Genomic DNA, 26,036 nt, shown 5'->3' on the forward strand with positions numbered 1-26,036 from the left:
TTCTGTGTTATTTTGTTCCACAATAAGAAATTCCTGTATTTTCCTCATGTAGCTCTGCTTCTCTCCTTTAAACTCTTTTCAAAATACCGGTCAAACACAAGGTCAATCCTTGCAATATTCTGAAGTTGGTGTGAAACAAATGGTTGGAATATAGTTTAAAAAAAAATTTTTTTTTGCATACAGAATCGAGGCTCGTGTAAGAGCGATCACATTGAACATGAAAACATGCACAGACACATAAAACATAAAATGAAGGGAGCGGGAGACAAGAGGGGGAGAGAGAGAGGGAAGCTCACAAGCACAACAGTAGAGAACAGGGACGTCGGTAGATCTGTGGAAGGGGGAGGGTTGGGGGTGGAGGAGGGGTACACTGTATAAAGCAAATGAACACTTCTAGGAATTTCAGGAAAGAAGTTGGGGGTTGAAAGAGGCGGATTTGGGGTGTTTCAACAGGGGTAGAAAAGATCGAGGTTTTGAATGGGGGAAGATAAGAGATGGTAGTAAACAGCTGTTTTAAAGACCTGGAGGGAGGAGAGGGATTGAAGAGAGTGTGGGGGATTGTTCAGGGGAAAAGAGGAATGAAAGAGTGAAAGTCTTGTGAAAGAGTGAAAGTTTTGGCAGTTTCACCAGAAGAGGGTTGCTTGCAGATATTGTGCATCCTGCAAGAATATTTGGGGGACAGAGCAAAGACAGCGCAGGGGGACCAACGCCGGAGAGGAGTCGGTAGAAGACAGAAAGACCACCAACCTGCCTGCGGTGAGAGAGAGAAAGGCGCTCAGAATCAGCCTCATCGCAGGAGCTTCCAATGATTCTGAATGCTTTGGTTTCAACCGTGTGAAGCTGAGCTAGGTATGAGGCAGGAGCACCAGCCCAGAGGGGAGAACGGTATTCGATTGAGCTGCGCATGAAAGCCTTGTATGTGGTGATGAGCTCAGAAGTGCCCAAAAAGGACTTTGCACGACGGAGGATGCCCAGTCGGCGACTGGCTTTGGAGGCCAGATTTGAAATGTGGTTTTCCCAGGAAAGATCATGGCAGATAGTGAGACCCAAAAGCTTGAGTGACAGAACTTCTTCAAGAGGATTGTTCAGAAAGTAGATGGGATGGTTGGCCAGATGGTCTTTTTGGAGAGACATAGTGAGAGTGTGGGATTTGTCAGGATTGAAAGACATCTTCAACTTGTTTGACCAGTTTGATTTTTGTCCAGGTCTGCAGAGAGTGAAGAGGCTGCTGCCTGCCGATCTGAGGGTTGATATGGAGCGGCAGAGAGTGGAGTCATCAGCAAAGAGATGGAGAGGATTTTCCAGAAAGTCGGAGAGATCATTAATGAAGACCAGAAAAAGCACAGGGCCCAGAACACTGCCTTGAGGAACTCCAACCTGAACAGGAAGGGGAGATGAGAGAAATACATTCAGGGCCACACGTTGACTACGACTAGAGAAGAAGTCTGCAAGCCATGCGTGGAGGTTTCTATGGATACCATAGGAGGAGAGTTTGGTGAGCAGAGCGGGGTGCCAGACCATATCGAAGGCACGTGATATGTCAAGGGAGACAGCTCTGATTACCTGTTTGGTATTGAGGACCTCCATCCATTGTTGAAACAGCAGAAGCAGCATGTCCAGAGTAGAGTGACCTGGTCTGAATTCAAATTGATGTCCGAGATCAAGCCATTGGGGAAGAGGAAGGATTTGCTGTAGAAGCGATGATGGATTCCATGACCTTGCTGATTATTGGGAGCAGGCCGATTGGTCTGTAGTTGCAAGGATCTGTTTTTGCACCTCTTTTGTGTAAAGCAGTCATGTTGGCTGATTTCTAAAAGATGCTGGCAGATAACCTTGAGCAAAGGAAGGAATGAAGAAAACAGAGAGGGTGAGATAGAGCGACAGAGCAGGAATTTAGGACCCGTGGGCTGATGCCGTCTTGTCCAGTTGCAGAATCAGAGTCGAGGTTTGACAGAAACTTCTCCACATTGTCAGGAGAGAAGGACACAGAGTCCAGGAGCAGCTGGGTTGGACTGGGTAAGGTGGGAACAGAGAGAGATGGGTTTGGGACACAAGATTTTGAGGGAAACACAGAGTTGACGCATTCGGCTTTGTCATGTGTGGTGTCAGCTGTGTATCCGTTTGAGGTAAGGGAGGGGATGGAGGGAGAACAAACACCAGAAACAGATTTGACCAGACGCCACCAGGATTTGGAGGAGGGAGACAGGTTTGAGAGTTCAGTCTAGAGAGTAGAGAGATAGTGTTTCCTGGCTCTCCTGAGGGTAAAGTTGCAGCATACTCATGCATACCAGCATACTTGTGCATACCAGCATAGTCGGGCATCCTCGTGCATACCAGCATAGTCGTGCATACCAGCATACTCATGCATGCATAGTTGCAGCATACTCATGTTTTGCATGCCTGGGGCTCAGAATATTCACTATGACAGCACCGTCAATGATGAAGCATTGGTATCCAGCATGTCTGGCATTGGTGCGATAAGGCTTTCGAAGCATGCTGCAAGTTTGGATTTGGTTCCACTATTCAGCTCACCCAAGTGGGATAAAGAAGGTAGGGATGTTTGATTTTCATGGGTAAAGAAGTCATGAGATTCCCATCATTTGTTTGACAGGCAATGCATAGCCTAGAGAAGAGGGAACAGTCGTTCTTGAGATGAAAACATAATTTTCATCTGTGCAACCTCCTTAACCAGTGTGAAAGAACAGTAGCAACTTGTTTTTGCTTCCTGTTGCCATCATTGATTTGGTTTTGTCAGTGAGCCGCTCGCACACAAATGTCTCGTTCTGTCCTTTTCCACGTTTTTCGACACTCCTCACTGCTTCTGCCATGTCACGATTGGCAAATTATTTGATGTGAAGTACCAAATTTTATTCACCTTCTTCAAGAAAGGGGTTGCACATTTCCTCGAAAACAGTGACAAGTGCCTTAACTTGTTTGAGGAATTGTGTTTCGTGAGTATCATTTGTGGTCCAGACGCTTTCAAATTATTGTATAACTCTTGGGGTTTCAGGTCCACCTACCATTCATTGTTGTCATGCTCGTCGGCTTTCTGTAAGGCCAACAGCCCCTCCATCACCCTTGAAAAGTTCATTATTTTGTTCATGTGCCTGGTCAATAGCGAGAGTTGAAAATGGTCGCACCGTCCTTTGCACCATAAACTGTCCTTTTAGGAATGCTTCTGCAATACAAGGGTGTGTATGGGCTAGCGTGACCATGTCACACACCTGTACGGGCAGCCATTGTGCATAGTTTGTGTGGTCCAAGGTGAAGCATCAATGGGCTATCTTTGCCAAACTTTCAACATAGAGGTTGACGTTTCCACTCTGATTGACCTTACAAAGGTGAAGATAAGAAGCCCGAACTGCAGTAGTGTGCCAATACTTGAAGTGGGGGCTTTGGTTCATTCGATCAGTACACCAGTCAACAAATTGAAGATCACATGGGTGTTCTGTATCTGTCTTGTGGAGGATGGTTAGGGCACAGGTCGTCACTTGATGTGCCCACCATTATCATATGTACCCCTCCGCATAATACCCGATAATGTATTATGCGGAGGGGTACATATGTGGAGCCAAAGTGGAGCTTTTTTTTTTTTTTTAAAGAGAGATTTTTACAAAATAATTAAAAATGCAGTACAGAAATATCGAATTTACATAAGTATTCAACCCCCTCAGTCAATACTTTATAGAAGCACCTTTGGCAGCGATTCCAGCTTCGAGTCTTCTTGGGTATGTCTGTATCAACTTTGTACATCTGGATTTGTGGAGTTTCTCCCATTCTTCCTTGCAAATTTGCTCAAGCTCTGTCAAGCTGGATGTGGAGTGTCGGTGAACAGCAATCTTCAAATCTTTCCACAGATTCTCAATGGGATTCAAGTCTGGGCTTTGGCTGGGCCACTCAAGGACTTTCACGTTCTTGTTCTGCAGTCATTCTAGTGATGCTTTGGCTGTATGCTCGTTGGAACGTAAATTTTCACCACAGTCCAAGGTCTTTTACACTCCAAAGCAGGTTGTCCTCAAGGATTTGCCTGTATTTGGCATTCATTGTTCCCTATATATCCTCACAAATCTCCCAGTCCCTGCCTCTGAAAAGCTTCCCCATAGCATAATGCTGCCACCACCATGCTTCACGGTCGCCGGTCGGGGTGTTAGATGGGTGATGAGCTGTGCTCAGTTTCTGTCAGACGTAGCGCTTTGCATTCAGGCCAAAGACTTCAATTTTTATCTCATCAAACCACAGCATATTTTGCCTCAGTCACACAGTCTTTCATGTGCCATTTTGTAAACTCCGAGGGTGCTGTCATTTACCCTTTTATCAGGAGTGGCTTCCATCTGGCCATTCTCCCATAAAGCCTAGATTTATGAAGTGCTGCAGACACTTTTGTCCTTCTGGCAGGTTCTCCCATCTCAGGCAAGGAACTCGAGTTCTGTCAGTGGTCATTGGGTTGTTTGTCCCCTACCTGACTAAGGTCATTCTTGCCTGATTGCTCAGTTTGGTTTGACGGTAGCCCGAGTAAGAGTCTGGGGAATCCAGGCATTAGGGTAGTTCCATATTCTTTCCATTTCCTAATGATGGAGGTCACTGTGCTCTTGGGATCTTTCAACACTAAAAATTGTTTTATACCCTTCTCCAGATCTATGCCTCCTCACAATTCTATCTTGGAGTTATACGGACATTCCTTTGGACTTCATAGTAGAGTTTCTGCTCTCACATGCACTGTCAACTGTGGGACCTTGTATAGAAAGGTGCATTTCTTTCTAAACCATGTCCAATTAATTGAATTGGCCACAGGTGGCCTCCAATCCAGTTGTAGAGACATCTCAAGATTGATCAAAGGAAAATGGATGCACCTTAGCTCAATTTGGAGTGTCATAGCAAAGGGGTTGAATACTTATTGATTCAAGACATTTAAACTTTTCATTTTTAATAAATTTGTAAAAACAATTTTTTTCAAATATTCCTCTTTGACATTATGGGGTATTATGTGTAGACCAGTGACCAAAAAAAATCTCAATTTAACTCATTTTAAACTCGGGCTGTAACACCGAAATGTGAAAAAGTCAAGGGGTGTGAATACTTTCTGAAGGCACTGTATATGATGAAAAAAATGAAAGCAATCCAACTGTCAGTCTTATACGACACAGATTATCGATACAATGCATAAGGAGAAAGTTCTGTTTGCAATAGAATACAAGAATATCTTAATAAAATGCCTGTGCCTAAACTGGCCTGCAACCCTGCTTAAAAACAACACAATATGTACTTTTAAACATTACTTCCAGTATTCAATTTAAAGATAGATTCAAAATTTTCAAACAAAACATGGTGGATCGGTTGCATGCACTTTAATTTTAAGTATTTGGGTTTTCAAGTATCGTTGCAGAGTGCTCATTGGCGGACTGCAAGCATCGAGTGGTACAACAACAACATGCATTTAAAGGCCATTTTCCCTGCTAGAGCGGGGGGTTAGCCTTGCGGTCCCCATGACAATCTTCTCCATTTTGCCCTATTTTCTGCATCTCTCCTTGTTAACCCCCTTGCCCGCATTTCTTCTTCCACCATCTTTAGCCAAGTCTTTCTCGGTCTTCCCCATCCTCTACTTCCTTCTACATTCATTTCCATCGAGTGGTACACCGACATCGAGTGGTACACCGACATCGAGTGGTACACCGACATCGAGTGGTACACCGACATCGATTGGTACACCGACATCGAGTGGTACACCGACATCGAGTGGTACACCGACATCGAGTGGTACACCGACATCGAGTGGTACACAGACATAAAATGCTGAGAGCAGTGCAACGCCAAAATGTTGTATTTATGATGCAATAAATGGTCCAATACTCATGATTTGCACAGGAATTTACATCAAATATTGTGCTACAGTTCAATGGTCTTATCTTTATATTGTAGAACTGGCAAGAACTGTTTTCGTGTTACTGTATAATGGTTTTAAGGTGTTTTGTGCATATTTACCTCTCCTGCTCCTTCTTTTCTTCCTCTTCCCTCTCCTTTCTCTCTTCCTCTTCAATCTTCACCCGTTCTGCCTCCTCTCGTTCCCTATCCTCCTGTTGTAGTTTTTGTCTCTCGGCTTCCCGCTGCCTCACACTGTTTGCACTCAAGTGCCTTGTTGTATCAAACCAAACCTACAAGACATGAATAAACAGGATCACTGAGTGTTTTCACGGGTTGTTTTTGTAGAGTGAAAAAACAAAGCATTCAACATATGTGGAAGGGAGGGGGAAGAGGGAAAACTTTGCTAGAATGTGGTAAGAATAGCTTGGTCTGTGTGCTTGAGTATGTTAGATTTATGCTTGCATTAGTTGCCTGTCAGAACTAAGTTGTATGTACGAGGGCCAGTCAATAAATAACCTTAAAATGGCGATAGAAACTTCGAGAATGTAATGTGTGTAGTTGTAGACGACATATGTTATATCTATGGGTAAGAGTCATGTTTTGCCTGTTTTAGATCTGGCAACATTGAGCGTATGACGTCAGTAGAGCAGTTCCAAGATGGCGGCTCCCTTAAAAGCATGCACCAGGGAGGAGAAACGTTCTGTCATCTGTTTCTTGGGAAGTGAGGGTGTGAATCCCAGTGAAATCCATCGCAGAATGAAGATGCAATATATTGACGCATGATTATCGCTGCAGCAGGTGTACAACTGGGACAGGAAGTTTAAAAGTGGAGTGTCCAGTGTGGCAGACGCTGCTCGCTCGGGTGGGCCTCACACAGCCGACACACCAGAAATGGTTGCAGGAGTTGAGCGCGTGCTAAGGGAAAACCGTCGCATTACGCTGGATGAAATTGTCTCCGAATTGAACATTAGCCATGGTACAACACACCATATCATTCACAGCATGCTGGGGTTCCGCAAAGTGTCGGCAAGGTGGGTGCCTAGACAACTCACATCCGAACTGAAAGAACGGCGAGTGGACTCATGTGAAGAACTTCTGCGACGTCACGAAACAGAAGGCGACGCTTTCTTACAGCGCGTAGTGACTGGGGATGAAAGTTGGGTCCACTACTTTCAGCCAGAAACAAAGAGGGCAAGTAAAGAGTGGCGCCATTCAACTTCACCAAAGCCCAAAAAATTCTGCACACCGCCGTCCACTGGAAAAGTGATGCTGACGCTCTTCTCGGATATCCGAGGCCCACTTGTAGAGCATTACATGCCCAGATGGACCACAGTCCAGTGCATCATACTGCCGCATCCAAATACGGCAGATACATCATACTGTCGAAATACATCCAAATACATCATACTGCCGCATCCATCATACCGCATACAACCGCATCCAAAACAGTGCATCATACTGAGACCTCCTTAAAAATCATCTGAAACCAGCAATCAGATCCAAACGTCGTGGACTACTCACTACCGGTGTTTTGCTGCAGCAAGACAATGCTCGGCCCTATACTGACCGTGCTACAGCTGCAACAACCGAGGACCTGCATTTGGAGTGTCTTCCTCATCCACCCTTCTCACCAGACCTCACCCCTTTGGATTACCACATCTTTGGGCCACTTCGAGGCGATTGGTGGAACCACTTTCCGATCCAACAAAGAGGTCCAAGAGGTGTTGCACGAATGGCTACACAAGCAGCCAAAAGATTTTTTTTCTAGAGGAATCCAGGCCTTAGTAAAGCGCTGGAAAAAACGCATTGAACGCAATGGAGATTATGTTGAAAATAACACAGTTGTTACACACATACATGCAATAAACAAGTTGTGAAAAATATTTTAAGGTTACTTATTGACTGCCCCTCGTAATATGTGCACTGGTCAGAATAGGGTAAAGTTGTATTGTGTTAAAACTTTCTGTACAGACAAAGCGAGATGGAAGACTTGTGGGCACCGAGGCACACAAAAAGCGGGCAGTGCTTTAAATAGTCAACATCAGGGCTGTTGGGTCCAGAGAACTGCAAGACAGGATGGTGCAGTAAGCCATGGAGTCCTGGATGTGAGCGGCACGGCCTAAAAGACTTCGCCGCCTACGAGCAGTGGGTGGCGAAAGACGGGAAAGCCTCTTTTTGGGGGCTTGAAAGCAATGTCCGCAAATTGCACGCAATAATTGGTTCAAGAACACCAAGGGATCGCATACAATCTCTCCCTGCTTCGTTGCTCATGGGAGAAAGACCACCAATGATCCCGGACGGATGTTCAATCGGTTAGACGGAACCCCTCATACCCACTGTCCACTGGACTTTGTATCCTTCTCACCCGAGAGGGTAGAGAAGTTCTGTCCAGCCTTCCACCCCCTCCCCCCCCACCCCCCCACCCCTTTCAGGTTTCTGCAGGGTACACAGTCCACCATCAACCCCCTTCTGGTTAAACTTCCAAAATCCAGGCTGGCTGCAAACCAACTCCTTTATTCCTCCTTCCATAGGCTGTTTCCAAATCTTCCCCCATAGTCTACTTGCCAGCAATGTGAACCCGGAAATGTTGAGTACCCCAAAGTTTTAAGTTAGAAATGTACAGTATGGGTCCCCAGCACTTAGAAACTGCCGGATGCTAACTTGCATATGTTGGGCAATTAGCAAAATTAGCATTAATAGCATTAACCCTATCAAACATAGGCCTGGGACACTGAAATTTCTGTTTCGCTCTATTGCTCCACTTTTATTCACAGGTATTAGAGGTAACAAAGGCAAGTACCATACCAAACTAGAATAATATGACTATGGGTAAATAATATCCTCAAAATCAAAACACAAGTATACCCAAAATTATCAGAGCTGAAAAATATGTGCACTAGTTACACAACATAAAACTTCCATCAAGAAAGAGCGTCTTGCACTTCTACTACTCTGCACTGTTATAAAGCATATCCTCATCATAAAACTCATCCTCATCGTCTTCATCTTCTTCTCCTGACTACATTCTTGTCATATTGCTCTTCTTGCTGTGAGTGTGTGTGAGTGTGTTGCAACATGTACTATCAGAGCCTTTGCAGAAGCAGTAGCTGGTACAGGCCAGGTCTGCAGCTATGCAGCTGCACTTTGCTGTTAAACAGGGCTTGAACCCAGCTTTGCAGCTACAGCTGATCATTTCCAACACGGCAGGAGGAGCAACGGGGCTTGCATCCAGGATGGGCATGATGACTTCCTCTCCCTTCTCGCCTTCCTTCTTATTCCATCCAAACTCTGTTATGTCCACAGCTGGTGGGTCAGGGCAGTCTGCTGCTTTCCAAAGCAGCACCTGTAGATGGGCACGCCGTCCATGGAGGAAAGCGTTGCGCTCTGTAGGAGGCAGTGTCTTCAGTGCTGGGGGGGTTTTGCGCTTTCGGTAGATGTCATATCTGGCGACATTCAGAGATGCCGACTCCCTCTCGTTGTACAGAGCCAGGAGAAACCACTCACTGCCTCTGTAATCTGTAAATCAGTAGCTCCCTCCTCTCCGATGAAGTGAAGCAGGTCACCAGGTACTACTCTCATGGCCTTGAGTGCGGACACCTTCCCTTTCCCCGCAGGATAGGAGGTGGTGTCACATCCGGAGAGAGCATGCATAGCCAGGATGGAGCGACACTGCTCACCAAGATTCTCTACTGTCGAATTGATGTTGAGAATAGTGCCATCCCATCTCTCCATCTGCAGGTTACATGTGATACCCACCTTCCAGCACCAATAGACCATGAGTACGAAAACATCAGTGTCGTCGCTGAGAATGCGGACAGTTTCAGCTCCGCGACTGGCTGCATCCAACATGTATGAGATGAGGGAGACGTCAGCCTCATCATGAGTGACAATACTGTCTGCTTTGCTGACCATCTTGATGTGATCTCCTATGCTGTGTGTGCACAGGAGCTCACCCAGTCTCCGTTTGTTTGTCTTGTTCTTCATCACTTTGTCGCGGCTAGGTAGAGGGGTTGTCAGTGAGAGTCGGTACTCTGTTGAGCTCTCCCCAGCTCTTCTCTGCCTCTCGTGGTCTTTGGCAGAGACTTGCTCATACCGGTCAAAGATGACAAATGTTTCGGTGATGTAGCGATTAAGCCGGCGCCCCCATGCTGGCTGCGAGGTCAGCCACAGTGCCTGACGATGGCCACACCACGTGGTAGATGAGCTGCGATGCATCAACGAGTACAACATGTGGTGGGTGGGGATTGGGGGCAAGGATTCCAAGACGCTGGACGATCACAGACTTGTTACCCTTCCTGAGGCATCCATACTCATCGATGATGGATGCAGGGACCGGGCCGAGCTCGTAGTCAAAGAGGGCAGAGAGCTCCATTCTTCTCTTGCTCCCCACCACCAGCAGCCGAGAAAACAATGCCTCAAGGTCACATATGATCTTCGCATTGACCGTCACTCTTTTTTTGGTGAATGTCATTGTCACCACCTTATTTGAGAGGGGCGCATGAAATCTCTCAGGAAGTGATGAAGAGAACAGTGTGCTCATGTCCTGTCCGATCTTCAATGCATCTTGCACATTCACCTTTTCATCTGCCACCTGGCCATTTATGATATGGTGGAGGGTCGCGGTCTCTATGGTGAGTGGATGGGAGTTTTCCTGTAGCACTCTCAGGATTTTAGCCCGGTCCTCCACGTCCAATTCCCGCCGTCCTTTACCCTCTTCTTTGTGTCTGTTGGGCTTCATTGTCTTATCCGGTGCTTCAGCATCGTCGTAAATCTCATCCAATGACTTGGAGAGATAGGAGCAGATGCCGAAAGATTGGATCCACACGGCGACCTGCTCAGGGTTGGTGGAGATGCCCTTCATGCCTCCTACTCCCTTCCCTTGCTTGATGCATGTCTGCTCCCCAAACATGTCTCCATTCACTGCAGCTGCACCATCAGAGTGGCGGCACACATGGCTTCCAGCGTAAAGGTCATCCTTGGCAGTAGCAGGAAGGTACTGCATGTCGCGCAGATGCCATGTGATCCATCGTGCATAGTGGTGATGACCGGCAGCAAAGAAATAGGGCAGCATCTCTTCAAGGCAGTGATGTTGCAGCATCCAATCACCCTCTCTTTCTGCTCGCCAGAACCTGTGAGCTATTAGGGTAGGGGTGATGAAACAATCCACCCATAGCCGGCCTGTGGGGTGATCTCTGGCTTTCTCCAGGAATGCCGTTATCTGCTCGTGAGTCTTCTCTCCCTCCTCTAAGAAGTCATGAAGAAGAGCAGACACAACCATACGGAAGGCTCGCATAGCCTTGGGCCAGGCCTTCCCGTTGAAGATGGATTTCAGGCCTCCAAATGATGCACCGACTAGCTCCTCCATACCTGTTGAATTAATCAGTTGTCCGATTGAGCCGATGAATGACATGAGAGTGTGCATCATCCCAGGTCTGAGAACCACTGATGACCATCGCTGCAGATCACTCCACTTGATCAGGCAAGCGATCACGTACAGCTGCATGTCAAACGTGATATGACTGTGGCTCATGCCAAGCTGCCTCAGTGATGTGTCTAAGTAGGCAATGGTACTGAGCACTGTATCAGGGTGGGCAGGGGGCGAGTCAAGCAGTGGTCCAAAGATACTTATCGTCTTCAGCTTTGGAGCACTGTCATCACCATTGCGATCTTGCACAACATTGTAGGCTGCCCAGTCCAGGGGAAGAGGGGAAGAGTGGAGCTGCGAGAGCCAAGCAGCATCCTTCTTCTGTGCTCTTGAAACACTCTGTTTGATGGCATCTTGGAAAGCATCAGTTCTTGGGACTTCTTTCAGAGCTGGTGGAGTCATCTTCTTGGGGCCTGTGTAATGTTCAATGACAAAACTGCTCTTATGAGCTATACTAAGTTTCCCAGCTTCAAGCTTCGTCAGACGGGGTAGTTTCAGCTACATGACCTTACCACCAGGTGTGGCTCCTCCGGGGAACAGGAGACCTGCTGGATTCTGCACAAAACTGAGTGGCCATGGCATGAGTCGTGCGGCGACCATTGGGTGTGAAGACCACAAGATCAAAATTATCACCCCAACTGTGGATAGGGCCGATGTGCCTCTCCAGGCCGACTGCGCGCAGGAACTTATCTGGGTCCTCAGAAGTATATTTGGCAGCTGACACTAACATTGAAACTGTAGCTCAACATGAGAGTAGGGGCACTAACTGCGCAAAAAAATGTTGGGTGGAAAAAAATCCACGGCTTTTACCTCCCTTTTTCACATGAAATTTTGATCGCAGGAAATTTTTTATAACACTCACGGAAAGCATATCTGTCCAAGTGTATTATGTCCAAATTTCATACAGATCCTTCAAATAGTTTGCTCACACGAAGCATTCAAACGGAGCAATAGAGCGAAACAAATTTCAGTGTCCCAGGCCTATGTTTGATAGGGTTAATGCTATTAATGCTAATTGCCCAACATATGCAAGTTAGAATCCGGCAGTTTCTAAGTGCTGGGGACCCATACTGTACATTTCTAACTTAAAACGTTGGGGTACTCAACATTTCCGGGTTCACAAGAGGGCTCTATAGGCTTGGCAAGTAGACTACCAGGGCTCCAAGCAGGCACCTCTCCTTCTTTTCCTTCTCCCTACTACCTTTCCTATTCATTCCAGAGGCCATGGAGGCCACGAAGCACAGCTCCCTTGCTGTTTATGCGTAATTGTTGCCCTACTACCCCACTGTCAATTTAACCTTACTCTTCCATGAGCCTCGCTCTTGCAGGAAAAAACAAAAGCCATTGAAAAACGTGTGATAGGCCAGTCAGCATTGCATTCATATCCCACCTTAATACTAGCTTGCAGCATTGGGCCACCGCCAGCTGAACGCAGCAGAAGTTTGCGGCCACGGAGAGCAGTCATCGCACGTTCAAACCCCGCATACACCTCGTACTGCACAAACACGACGAAGCACAGGCGCCCGCCTACTCCAAATGTGCTGAATGCACGGCCTGAGAGACGACGCTCAATTTCTTCACGACGGGGGTCCAGGCATGGAGCATCCAACGCACGAATCTTCCCATATGTCGAAAAGGCCTGTAGGATGAGCTCCTCATTTGGAAGCTCTGTTGTGCAGCAAAGAAAGTTAAAATACCTCTGAATGAAGTCCCCAGCCCATTTCCCCAAACCAAAGCAAACCTTACCCGATTCTCCTTTTGTGGCAAACCAGCGACAAGGAAGACCCTCAATTTTCAGCGTGTCTGGTCTCTCCCCAGGCTCATTTTCATTTGTAAATGGTGATTCTCTAAAAAATGTCTCCCAGTCGTGGCGAGATGGAGCATCCACCTTTGGCCCAGCTGCCGCAGCTCGAACCCGCAGAGCCTCTGGAAGACCACTCAATTTGAGAACGCGGCCATCAAGGCGTGCAGCAATAGGTGCAGCCTCAGAACGACTCCCAGCCTCAGCCTCAAAACGAATGGAGGTAAGTGAGGTGCGCGTTACACGAAGCACTGGTAGCGCTGACGGCAAAGCCATTGCCTTGAGGCGCTCCATTACCTGGTGGAATAAAATTATTATAGAGTTAATGACATGAATATCAATAACAGCTGTTCACCACCATCTCAGATCATCCCCAATCCAAAACCAAGATCTTTTCTACCCTCATTAACCACCCACCAATCTCTCCTCCTTTCAAATTTCCAGTTTCCCCTTCTGAATCCATCTTGTCCACCCCAGGCATCCTCCCTGCCCTCACTCCTCCCCACACCCATTGTTTGTCCAAGTCTCCCTCTTTATTGGCCTTAAACTCTGCTTTTGGAGTTTTCCCCCACTCTCTACTGTCCAGTTGTCCTGTTGTGTCTTGATCCATTCAGTGTACTAGTACTAGCTAGCTCTTCCACGAGCCTCCATGGTAACATGACTATGTATCCAAACCCCCCCCCCCCCCCCAAAAAAAACAGTCCTGTAAATGGCTAAAATAACAGGAATTTTTTTTAAACTCCGGCTCCTAGTCCACTTACCTCCCAATTGGAGATGCTCTGCCCAGGCTCGGTTACTGCAGGCAATGACACTTTAATGATCACCTTCCCAACTGGCCTCAGAAAGAGACCAAGTTGGGAGGACAATGGCTCTATTTCTGCATCTTGTTCCTCAGCCTCCAACATACCCACTGCAGGCTTTTAACCTGCAACAAAGGCTTCATTAACAACAAAATATCATCACACACTGTCAAACCATTCTTTCACCTCCTCCGCCATGTACATTTGGAAATGTATATATAAATATATGACGTTTGATGGAGGTGTATGCCAGGGAGAGATGCTCTTGCCCCAATATCATTCCTACCAGCAATGGACGACATCATGAACAACACCCTCCAGCTAGGCGGCCATGATTACAGGTGTAGATTGGACCCAAACTATGTACACCTGTACAGACCCCGACTTTGTATATTACTAGGGCATGCCCGTACTATATATAAGCTAGGACGTGCCCGTACGTGGGTGCCCGTTCCTTGCCAAAAAAAAAAAAAAAAAAAACATGAATGGTTTGGTCCATTCGCAACGACCACAGAACCCCCCCCTCTATTTACATGCAATGGTTTGGTCCAAAGCGAACGGTTTGGTCCATTCGATGTGATTCGATGATTCGATGTGAATGGTTTGGTCCATTCGCAACGACCACAGAACCCCCCCCCCTCTATTTACATGAATGGTTTGGTCCATTCGCAAAGCCAAAGCGAACGACCACAGAACCCCCCCCTCTATTTACATGAATGGTTTGGTCCATTCGCAAAGCCAAAGCGAACGACCACAGAACCCCCCCCCCCCCCCCTCTATTTACATGAATGGTTTGGTCCATTCGCAACGGCAAAGCGAACGGCGAACGGCTAAATCGCCATAGCTCGGTAAGTACTTGTCCGATTAATTTCAAACCTTGAAAAGGCACATCCTCGGGTCCCCAGCAATATACCTGGCAAGTTTCAAGTATATCGGACCGGTAGTTGTCGAGAAACAGCGGTCACAGACACACAGACAGACACACAGAGATTACTGGCATTATAGATAGATGTGGTTCAGCTTACAGAGACAGTTTATATCCTCATCTCTCCACTCCAGGATTTCATCCACCATTCATCTCTGCATGGCCTACAAGTCAGCTGGAACAAGACAAATATCCAATGCCTACCTAGGGCAAGAACACCACTACTCCATTGTGTTATGCAATTTCACTGCAGGTTTGTGCAGATTGGCTAAATTCTATATTTTTGAAAAGCTTCTGATGCCCATCCAAAGGGACAGAACGCCTTATGTTATACATACTCTCACAAACCCTCACATCACTCTCTCACACACCCAACACGGATTCAGACCAAACTACTCCACCACGACTCTCCTCACAAAGCTCACACAAAACACCTTTGAAGGCTTCAACAATGGAAAACCACCAAAACACACTGATGTCACCAGTGTAGACATCAGCAAAGTGGTTGACACACTCCCAAAGCTCCCACAAACAAAATACTCAACACAAACATGCACAACAACACCAAACGCTGGCCAGCCAACTACCTATCATGCAGACAGTCTTTCCTAAAATTTCACGGCAAGTTATCACACACACACAGTCACACACGATACTTTCTGAATGGAATCCCTCAAGGTTCAGTCCTCTCCCCCACACTCTTTAATGTGTCAAGCATGACATTCCATAACCACCCAAGAACATATAAATAGCCTCATATGCTGACGATATAATCATCACCTCTAATCATAGCAACATCAACACCGCCACAGCACAACTTCAAAATCCTTCCTCAGCACCCTACAAACCTGGCTCACCATCGAAATCAATCAGTCGCTCTTCCAACAAAGTACACCTAAGAACATAGCGCTGCACCACACCTTACACTGACATAGCGCTGCACCACACCTTACACTGAATTCCACACACACGCCAAACAAAAATACTCAGCGTCACTTTTAACATATCCATGTGATGTCATTCTCAATTCATATCGCAAACATTTAAAAAAACAAAAAACATGCACACTCAGGTTGAACACACTTGGGCAATCAGGCACTGACTTCAGAAACAATATCACCAACATACAAACAGTACATTAAATCAGTCATTGACGACACCAGGTCATCATGGGCCTCCAGCCTATCAAACACATCTCAACAACCTGCAGACAATACAAAACGAAGCCCTTCTCATCATCACAGGATGCACATTAACAACATCCATCGAGCACTGACTCACACAGAAGTAAAAATGATAAAAATCAAAGACCACTTCGACATGAGAAATGCACAGTTCCTTATAATGGCAAATGTAAACTCCAATCACCCATGCCACTACATGTACAACCACCCACAGGCCCCAAGACACATTAAAACTACACCACAAACATCTTGGATGTGAGGGTTCTCTGGGTCACTCCTGTGAGATCGATAGGCTATCGCTATCTCCATACCGCTGGTCTGTTCAACCAGAACTGACCGGGGCAAAACAACGACAACTGTTCCATGGACACAGTCACACAGTTTGAATATCTTGGATCTTGCATCTCCTTGTCAGGCAACTCTATGCCATAACTCAAGATCCTCGAACATCGTACAGTGCATATTGGCACCACTTGCCACCATCTGGAAAGCACCCACCATACGTTCAGACTCCACAGCACAGTGATCTTTGCTTACAGATTTGAAACCTGGACTTGAGCTGTGAGTATCAATGCCATCATTAGCGCCATAGATACGAAAGCCTTACGACAAATCGTTCCCATCCGATGGCAAGACCACTTCACCAATGGTTGTGCACCACCGCGCACAACACAAAAGCCTCGTAACTCTGATCGATTGAGCCCAGCTATGATGGTACAGAGATCACTGTGCCCCAGGAAGCAATGCAGCAACCTTTTTCACCCACCCACCAACTGGAAGTGTCCCAAAGGAGGGCCCCCCCGCACACTGTGGAAGGAGACCAAACAGCTACTCGGGCCCATAGACCTGTCAAAAGACGATGCAAAACGTCATTGCTATGGCCATGTCACACCATGACATGCTGGAAAAATGCATAAATACAAAAGACAAAAACAAAAGTGTACTTTCACAGTACTGTAGATGATAATATAAAATATCCAATCGGATGGTACTTCCCTTTGAGCGGTCTGGTCTGGGTTCCATTCCTGACCAGACTATAACCTCTAGGATTGGTGCTTCACAGGCAGAACAAGTGCGCCATCCCTCGGATGGATGTTAAGCTGGGAAACCCATGTGCTAGCATCAGTTGGTGGACCACGGTGCCTTTAATGAAGAGTCGGTGAGTTATTGTCAGCATCCTGAACAAACTCCAATTCGCTCCAGCTAAATGTCAGGCCTGGGCAGCCAGTTTTTGAAATACTTGGGCTAAAAACCTTTCTAGCTGACCCTATAAGATGGAAATAATTATGGCACAGTGGTAGTAGTACAGTAGTAGTACGAGGCCAAACTGGGATTTTAATGCACAGTACACAGTAATGCATTGCATACATATCAACAAGAGTTTTTTTGAAGTCTTGTCAATTCGCTTGCTCACATCTCATTGCTATGACCAGAAGGTGATCAAATTCAAACTCGGTTCCTGAAATGCAAAGATGTGATCAGCAAGACCATTAAAGGCTTCAGTTAAAAAGTCTGGGACTTAACATTAAAATCTTGTTTTTCCACCAGTCAATTTAAAACAATATACAGTGCATTCAGAAAGTATTCAGACCCCTTCACTTTTTTCACATTTTGTTATGTTGCAGCCTTATGCTGAAATAGTTTAAATTGATTTTTTCCCTCATCAATCTACACTCGATACCCCATAATGACAAAGAGAAAACAGGATTTTAGAAAGTTTTGCAAATTTATTAAAAAGAAAAAACTGAAATATCGCATTTACATAAGTATTCAGACCCTTTGCTACGACACTTGAAATTTAGCTCAGGTGCCTCCCATTTCTCTTGATCTTTGAGATGTGTCTACACCTTGATTTGAGTCCACCTGTGGTAAATTCAATTGATTGGACATGATGTGGAAAGGCACACACCTGTCTATATAAGGTCTCATAGCTGACAATGCATATCAGAGCAAAAACCAAGCCATGAGGTCGAAGGAACTGCCTGCAGAGCTCAGAGACAGGATTGTGTCGAGGCAGATCTGGGGAAGCCTACAAAAAAAATTCTGCTGCATTGAAGGTTCCCAAGAGCACAGTGGCCTCCATAATTCTTAAATGGAAGAAGTTTGGAACAACCAGGACTCTTCCTAGAGCTGGCCGCCTGGCCAAACTGAGCAATCGGGGGAGAAGGGCCTTGGTAAGAGAGGTGACGAAGAACCCGATGGTCACTCTGGCTGAGCTCCACATCTCCTGTGTGGAGATGGGAGAAACTTCCAGAAGGACAACCATCACTGCAACACTCTACCGATCTGGGCTTTATGGCAGAGTGGCCAGACTGAAGCCAAACAGTTCAATCTTGGTTTCCTCAGACCACAGAATCTTGTTTCTCACAGTCTGAGAGTCCTTTAGGTGCTTTTTTGCAAACTCCAAGCGGGCTTTCAGTGTGTCTTTCACTGAGGAGAGGCTTCCGTCTGGCCACTCTGCCATATAGCCCAGATCGGTGGAGTGTTGCAGTGATGGTTGTCCTTCTGGAAGTTTCTCCCATCTCCACACAGGATCTCTGGAGCTCAGCCAGAGTGACCATCAGGTTCTTGGTCACCTCTCTTACCAAGGCCCTTCTCCCCCGATTGCTCAGTTTGGCCGGGCGGCCAGCTCTAGGAAGAGTCCTGGTTGTTCCAAACTTCTTCTATTTAATAATTAATGGAGGCCACTGTGCTCTTGGGAACCTTCAATGCAGCAGAGATTTTTTTGTAGGCTTCCCCAGATCTGTGCCTCGACACAATCCTGTCTCTGAGCTCTGCAGGCAGTTCCTTCGACCTCATGGCTTGGTTTTTGCTCTGATATGCATTGTCAGCTGTGAGACCTTATATAGACAGGTGTGTGCCTTTCCACATCATGTCCAATCAATTGAATTTACCACAGGTGGACTCCAATAAAGGTGTAGAAACATCTCAAAGATGATCAAGAGAAATGGGAGGCACCTGAGCTAAATTTCAAGTGTCATAACAAAGGGTACGAATACTTATGTCAATGTGATATTTCAGTTTTTTCTTTTTAATAAATTTGCAAAACTTTCTAAAATCCGTTTTCTCTTTGTCATTATGGGGTATTGAGTGTAGATTGATGAGGGAAAAATGAATTTAAACGATTTCAGCATAAGGCTGCAACATAACAAAATGTGAAAAAAGTGAAGGGGTCTGAATACTTTCTGAATGCACTGTAAACATTTAGGGCCAAATTTACGAAAGGTGTTTAAAAGTCGGCGAGGGCATGTTTAAGAGAGCGTTTAAAGCCTTGAGCGAGCATTAGACACACATGGTATTGTTAGAACTGCAGTTGTAATCTCTTGTATTTCCTGGCAGTTTAAATTAACTTTAGAATCACAATAAGGGTATAGGAGTGGCAAAACGTCATCAGATCTGCATACATAATAAATAGATAGCCACAAATTGATTTTATACTGTAGTATACAACCCAAACATACAACTTCAATACATATTATCCAGAGTGGCATACATGTGAGAACCATAGCTCAGATACAGAGATTGTACACATTCACAAATTGTCTTTTCCATGATCAATGGATGGAGTGATGGATGGATGGATGGCTGGATGAGGGGAAGGAGGAATGGATGAGTCAAAGGAGGAATGGATGAGTCGAAGGAGGGATGGATGAGTCGAAGGAGGGATGGATGAGTCGAAGGAGGGATGGATGAGTGGGAGGAGGGATGGATGAGTGGGAGGAGGGATGGAGGAGTCAGAGGAGGGATGGATGATTGGAAGGAGGGATGGATGAGTTGAAGGAGGGATGGATGAGTGGGAGGAGGGATGGATGAGTCGGAGGAGGGATGGATGAGTCGGAGGAGGGAGGGATGAGTCGGAGGGATGGAAGATTGGAAGGAGGGATGCATGAGTTTAAGGAGGGATGGATGAGTGTGAGGAGGGATGGATGAGTCGGAGGAGGGATGGATGAGTCAGAGAAGGATGGATGATTGGAAGGAGGGATGGATGATTGGAAGGAGGGATGGATGATTGGAAGGAGAGATGGATGAATGGAAGGAGGGATGGATGATTGGAAGGAGGGATGGATGATTGGAAGGAGGGATGGATGATTGGAAGGAGGGATGGATGATTGGAAGGAGGGATTGATGATTGGAAGGAGGGATGGATGATTGGAAGGAGGGATGGATGATTGGAAGGAGGGATGGATGAGTAAGGAGGGATGGATGAATGGAAGGAGGGATGGATGAGTCTAAGGAGGGATGGATGAGTCGAAGGAGGGATGGATGATTGGAAGAAGGGATGCATGAGTGGAAAATGGGATGGATGAGTGGAAGAAGGGATGGAGGAGTGGAATAAGGGATGGAGGAGTGGAAGAAGGGATGGAGGAGTGGAAGAAGGGATGGAGGAGTGGAAGAAGGGATGGAGGAGTGGAAGAAGGGATGGAGGAGTGGAAGAAGGGATGGATGAGGGGAAGGAAGCATAAGTGCAAGGAAGGATGGATGAGTGCAAGGAAGGATGGATGAGTGCAAGGAAGGATGGCTGAGTAGAGGGAGGGATGGAAAAGTATAAGAAGGAATGGACAATATCGAAGGAGAGATGGATGGCTGGATCTCTCGAAGGAATCATTTCGTTGGCTGCTGAATCTAGAGCAAGATGACCTGGATCAACCTACGATGAGCAATCGGCCGAATCCCCTCCAACGACTGTCCGTGGCGTTTTGATTCCACGCAAGCGCATAATTTAAATTGGATGATGGAGACTTGGGCGTAGTTTGACACGCTAATCGGTTGTTTATCTCCATTCGTAAATTGCTGTTTATACGTGCGTTTTGCTATGCGCGTACAACGATGTTTATGGCTTATGTCCACGTTTAAGGCTGAGACGTGTGTTATCAAGTCAAGAATCGACACATTTTAAGGTGAACTCCATAAAAAGCTTAGTCAAAGCTAAAAATCAAAATGTGCAGCAAGCTCCAGCGATAAATCCAGTCCGGAGATGATAATCGTGTGCCGGGTTACTGCAACTTCCATCGCAAGTGTCAACCACAAAATATATATCACAAAGGTATAAATGATAAAAACTGCATTGCACAGATCGAGCCAGAATACCCTGCTGTAAAGAATACGCACATAATAAGCAACGGCAAAAGGCGAAGTTCACTCGCACTCGGAATTAGGAAGCATTCTTTTATTTATCACATTGGTTTAATAATCAAAATATCACCCTTGCCTTACCGTCAACAAATTGTCAACCGTTGTTGGCTCGGCTTAATAAATCGATGGAATTACATAGAGGACTACAATAATAAAAACAACGAAAGATTACAACAACAAAAAAGCTCAATAAAACGCTTTAAATGGCGTAAGAGGCAAAAAAAAGTTATCGCTCAGCAAGATATTTGACTGTCCGGAAATAGGCCAAATAAACTTCCGGCAAAAGCGATATGTAAATTTGATGCAGGTTATTTTTTATTTTTTTTATAATACAAAGTCTTACGTTTAAATATTAATATATAAATAAGTTATATAATCCCACAGATACTGATTTCCTTTAATAAAAAAAAAAACCCGTCTTCGAGTAATGATTCTTTCAGGAAGCATGGTGATTCATTCTGGTATTATTTCGATTATTTTTGGAAATCATCACATGAATTGTAGTGAAAGAAACGAAATAAATAAACAGGATTGTACAAAGCAAAAAAAAAAAGAAGAACATTGAATTACGGAATTGAGAGATTCGGGGGTGTCTATAAAACGAAAATGACTGCGCCGCCGCCGCGCCCTCATTTCCAGTGCAGGAAAGGAGGTAAACACAGCTTAGACTGCGCATGCGCGTTATTTTCACACGAAGAAGGCCAACGTCATTAAAAAAAAATTTGGGCAATTCTTAATCACTGATATAAAAAGATTTCACACGGCCATTTTCAGTGAACTGAGTGAGTAATAATACTAGTACCGACTGCAAAGCCGCAATGAGCCGGCGAAGCCAAAGCCTCTTGCCACTATTTTACCCATCACTATGGCATCAGTAGGTTAGGTAGTTGGTAGTAGGTAGGTGTAGTACTGTAGTAGGTACCGTCGGTGTAGTAGGTGTAGTAGGTACCATTTGCATTCTGGAAGCGATTAAAATTGATAAAATTTACTTCTTGATTAATTCGATGAATTCCGTCTCAACTTCGGATATTTCCGGCCGTGAAAAACTATTCCCGACGGCCGCGAGATTTCTAAAAAATAATTCTTCGTCAATTTTAGAATATTTGACGCCGTTTTCAGCGTCCGAAACGCGTAATAAGCTTTAAAAATATATTTTTCAAATGCTCGAATCTCATTGGTTCCGGTGTATGGTGACGATTTCCGTTGAAGATAACGAGGTTGGTCTTAACGTATTTTAATTACAAATTAGAGGTGCATTAGATTGTGAATCAAACAATGACAGGTGAAACAACCCCTAATGAATTTTTTCACAATTGTTTTATGCAAACTTCCGCATCCGCAAGATAGTGGCCTCCATTGCGTGATTTGGTTTTAGAAATATTTTTTCAAATGCTCGAATTTCATTGGTTCCGGTGTTTGGTGACGCTTTTCGTTGAAGATAACCAGGCCCGTGCGGGTCGAGGTTGGTCTTAAAGTATTTTAATTATAAATTAGAGGTGCATTAGATTGTGAATCAAACAACGACGGGTGAAAGAAATTCCTATTGAACGTTTTTCAATTTATTATAAACACTTCCGCATCCGCAAGATGGCGGCCTCCATTGCGCTTCAGAATTCTCAAGCCAAGGGATACAGCATAATCTGGTTTTCGACATAATACGTACGCGTTTATTGACAACACCGGCTTCGCCGGCTACTAGTACCGACTGCAAAGCCGCAATGAGCCTGCGAAGCCAAAGCCTCTTGCCACTATTTTACCCATCAGTAGGTTAGGTAGTTGGTAGTAAGTAGGTGTAGTAGGTACCGTACCTGGTAAGACTTGGTAAAAGAGAAGAGCAGACAGTCCTCCCCAATACCTGCATACAATAAATGTCACAAGAAGCTTAAGGAAGTAACTATACGATGTGCTAGCTTAAGGCCTATTTTAAGAAATTTTAACTGGGCTGAACATACGTTTTCACAGTATGTGTGTCGTCTTCTAACTTCAGTTGCTGTCAGGACTGGTTCTCTCCGGGCACTGCGGCTTCCTCCACCAGAAGAAGTTAACTTGCAGTAAGATCAGTGCCGACAGATCAGACGATAGCGCCGTTTCAACAGCAATGTGTGACTGTCGTTAATCAAACCGAGCTTTCTTTCTTTATGTAAACCGCTTATACCGGTAGGTGCAGGACAACATCATAAATCAGACAAACCTACTGAGCATGGGAGCATGGGATTGAAGCCTAATTCGGCTTTTCAGGTCTACCACTAAAGAAGAGAAAAATTTCGAAAATGGCCCAGAGTGGTTTACTTTCCAATTACGTTTCGTGAGAACATTGTTTTTTTATCGCGAAAAGAAGGTGATAGACGCTGATAGTGACCTGTAAGTACTCTTGAACATCCTCTACAACACATATGTGCTGGTGCGAGCACTCAAAGGTCTTTAGACGCTTTAGAGAAATTTAGCAGTGTACAGTTAAAGTGTGGACTTAAACTGGTAATTGAAACAGTGTAGATTGTAACCTGGTGAATGAGCAGTAGTCACATGACACTTTCTCACGAATTAGCTTGGGTACCCAAGACTTGGGTACATTTATGTCGTGGTTAAGCATAAACGTCGTCCTTCATGCCACATCTGATAGGTCAGTGTGGCGATGAAGAATGGAGGCGAAACATTGTTCCTCGTTTTGGCTTTGACCGAGTGACATGGCGTTTTGCAGAATTGAGTCGAAAAACACGTTGTTCAAGTGCTCGTACTTTTTCGCTGTGCAGTAAGCGAGTGACTTGATACGTTTCACAGTGCCCAAAGCAATGACGATTTCGCTTAGGAAATTTGAGCATATGATGAGAACTATTTCGAGCAGCATATGCTTACGCGTGATTCGGTTGTTTTGCACCAACCTCGTTACCGGCGTCGCAGCCGACGCCCTGGTAAGATGTCCTGTGTCGAGGGCGCTGATTGGCTGACTTAAGCTGATCGCTGATTGGTCGGCTCACAAAATTTCGAAAATTCAGACCTAAAGTGACACAATTTGCATTCTGGATGAGATTAAAATTGATAAAATTTACTTCTTGATTAATTCGGTGAATTCCGTCTCAACTTCGGATATTTTCGGCCGTGAAAAACGATCCGTATTTCTAAACTAAATATGTAAACCGCTTATACCGTATTTCTGGCCGTGAAAAACTAACCGTATTTCTAAACTAAATATGTAAACCGCTTATACTGTATTTCTGGCCGTGAAAAACTATCCCCTACGGCCGCGAGATTTCTAAAAAATAATTCTTCGTCAATTTTAGAATATTTGACGCCGTTTTCAGCGTCCGAAACGCGTAATAAGCTTTAAAAAAATATTTTTTTCAAATGCTCGAATCTCATTGGTTCTGGTGTTTGATGACGATTTTCGTTGAAGATAACGAGGTTGGTCTTAACGTATTTTAATTAATAATTAGAGGTGCATTAGATTATGAATCAAAGAACGACGGGTGAAACAAACTCCTATTGAACTCTTTCGCAATTGTTTTATGCAAACTTCCGCATCCGGTCGATGGCGGCCACCATTGAGTGATTTCATTTTAGAAATATTTTTCAAATGCTCGACTCTCATTGGGTCCGGTGTTTGGTGACGCGTTTCGTTGAAGATAACCAGGCCCGTGCGGGCCGATGTTGGTCTTAAAGTATTTTAATAATACATTGGAGGTGCATAAGATTGTGAATCAAACAATGACAGGTGAAAGAAACTCCTAATGAACGTTTTAAATTTGTTATGCATACTTCCGCATCCGCAAGATGGCGGCCTCCACTGCGCTTCGGAATTCTCGAGCCAAGGCATAATCAGGTTTTCAACATAATACGTACGCGTTCATTCACAACACCGGCTTCGCCGGCTAATAATATAGGTTCCCAATCAGTTCTAGGACCATTATTATTCACAATGTACATCAATGATTTGGACAATGGGGTAAAAGTCGGCTTTACAAATTTGCAGATGACACGAAGTTTTGAGCTACATCAAACTGTTTGCAGTTTACAGTTTCGCCACGTGTGGCGAGACACAAAAACAAACCTTCCTTCATTTTCTTTCTTTTTTTGCACCACAAACCTTCTCAGGAGTTCCCTGGATCCACCATAGTTGGATTTATTGAAATCAGTGAATCCGTTCTCAAGTTATCACGCGACAAACAGATCGACAGACAGACAGACAGACACAGCTCCTTTTATAATACAAGATTTTCAGAATTTAAACTAAAGAGCGGAAATTTTAAAACGGTTATCCATAGGTTTTGTGTTCCAGAATGCAAATCAGAATCACGGAAATATAGAAATACTATAATTATTTGTGGATGAGGTGTGAAGTTGTTATAATTTCCTGTCAAGAAAAGTGAACGGCGCGTGGACACACACTCGCATGCACTTGGTTCTGGCTGTCTGTCTGTCTGTCTGTCACGGTACCTCCTCCTAAACGGACGGGCAGAAATTCACCAAACTTTGTCGTTCTGATCGCCACATGGCAAGAAGGTGCAAGAGCAGTATCATTTTGGCCCCGTCCCCTGGAGCGGGGTCAAATAAGAAAAAATGCAATTACGACATTTTAAAACATTTTAAATGAAACTTTGTATGTGCAAACAACATTGGGGTACACATGAAATATGTAACAATTTCTTGGATTTGACCCCTGGTTCATGCCCAAGGGGGTGGGGCCTTAGGGTCAAAACAGGGGTGAGGGGGGTGGAGAGGGAGGGAGGGTGGAAAACTAAAAATTAGATATTGGGTCATTCCTGGTGGAATTTTATGCCATCTTTCAACTTTGCTTTAGGGGGGAAGCATGGGGATTTGCGATATCACGCCATCGTCTTCTTTCTAGTTTCTCTTGTGGCACCGGAACCGAATGTTCAAACAATATATTTATAACAGCCATCACAACCCCCAT

The 26,036-nt window shown here is 45.1% G+C and overlaps 1 protein-coding gene across 3 annotated transcripts in view; it reads right to left on the reverse strand.

Annotated features, from left to right (window-relative positions):
• The window catches only part of LOC137427126 (uncharacterized), a 39,151-nt gene extending 17,743 nt beyond the window's left edge, over positions 1-21,408 (reverse strand). Inside the window, exons 1-6 of one of the 3 annotated variants that reach the window (XM_068116326.2) lie at positions 21,209-21,337; positions 16,332-16,477; positions 13,847-14,010; positions 13,031-13,382; positions 12,675-12,952; positions 5,980-6,149 (exon numbers count right to left, since the gene is read on the reverse strand). In XM_068116326.2, the coding sequence (XP_067972427.2) occupies positions 5,980-6,149; positions 12,675-12,952; positions 13,031-13,382; positions 13,847-13,990 (944 nt within the window). In that variant the 5' untranslated portion in view covers positions 13,991-14,010; positions 16,332-16,477; positions 21,209-21,337. Of the gene's footprint in view, positions 1-5,979; positions 6,150-12,674; positions 12,953-13,030; positions 13,383-13,846; positions 14,011-16,331; positions 16,478-21,103; positions 21,128-21,208 lie in introns of those variants that run through there. The other 2 variants (XM_068116318.2, XM_068116335.2) reach the window with 2 other exon arrangements.
• Between the last annotated feature and the right edge of the window lie 4,628 nt (positions 21,409-26,036).

Source organism: Myxine glutinosa, chromosome 1, assembly GCF_964187855.1.
Source record: "Myxine glutinosa chromosome 1, kmMyxGlut1.1, whole genome shotgun sequence".
Taxonomy (NCBI): Eukaryota; Metazoa; Chordata; class Myxini; order Myxiniformes; family Myxinidae; genus Myxine; species Myxine glutinosa.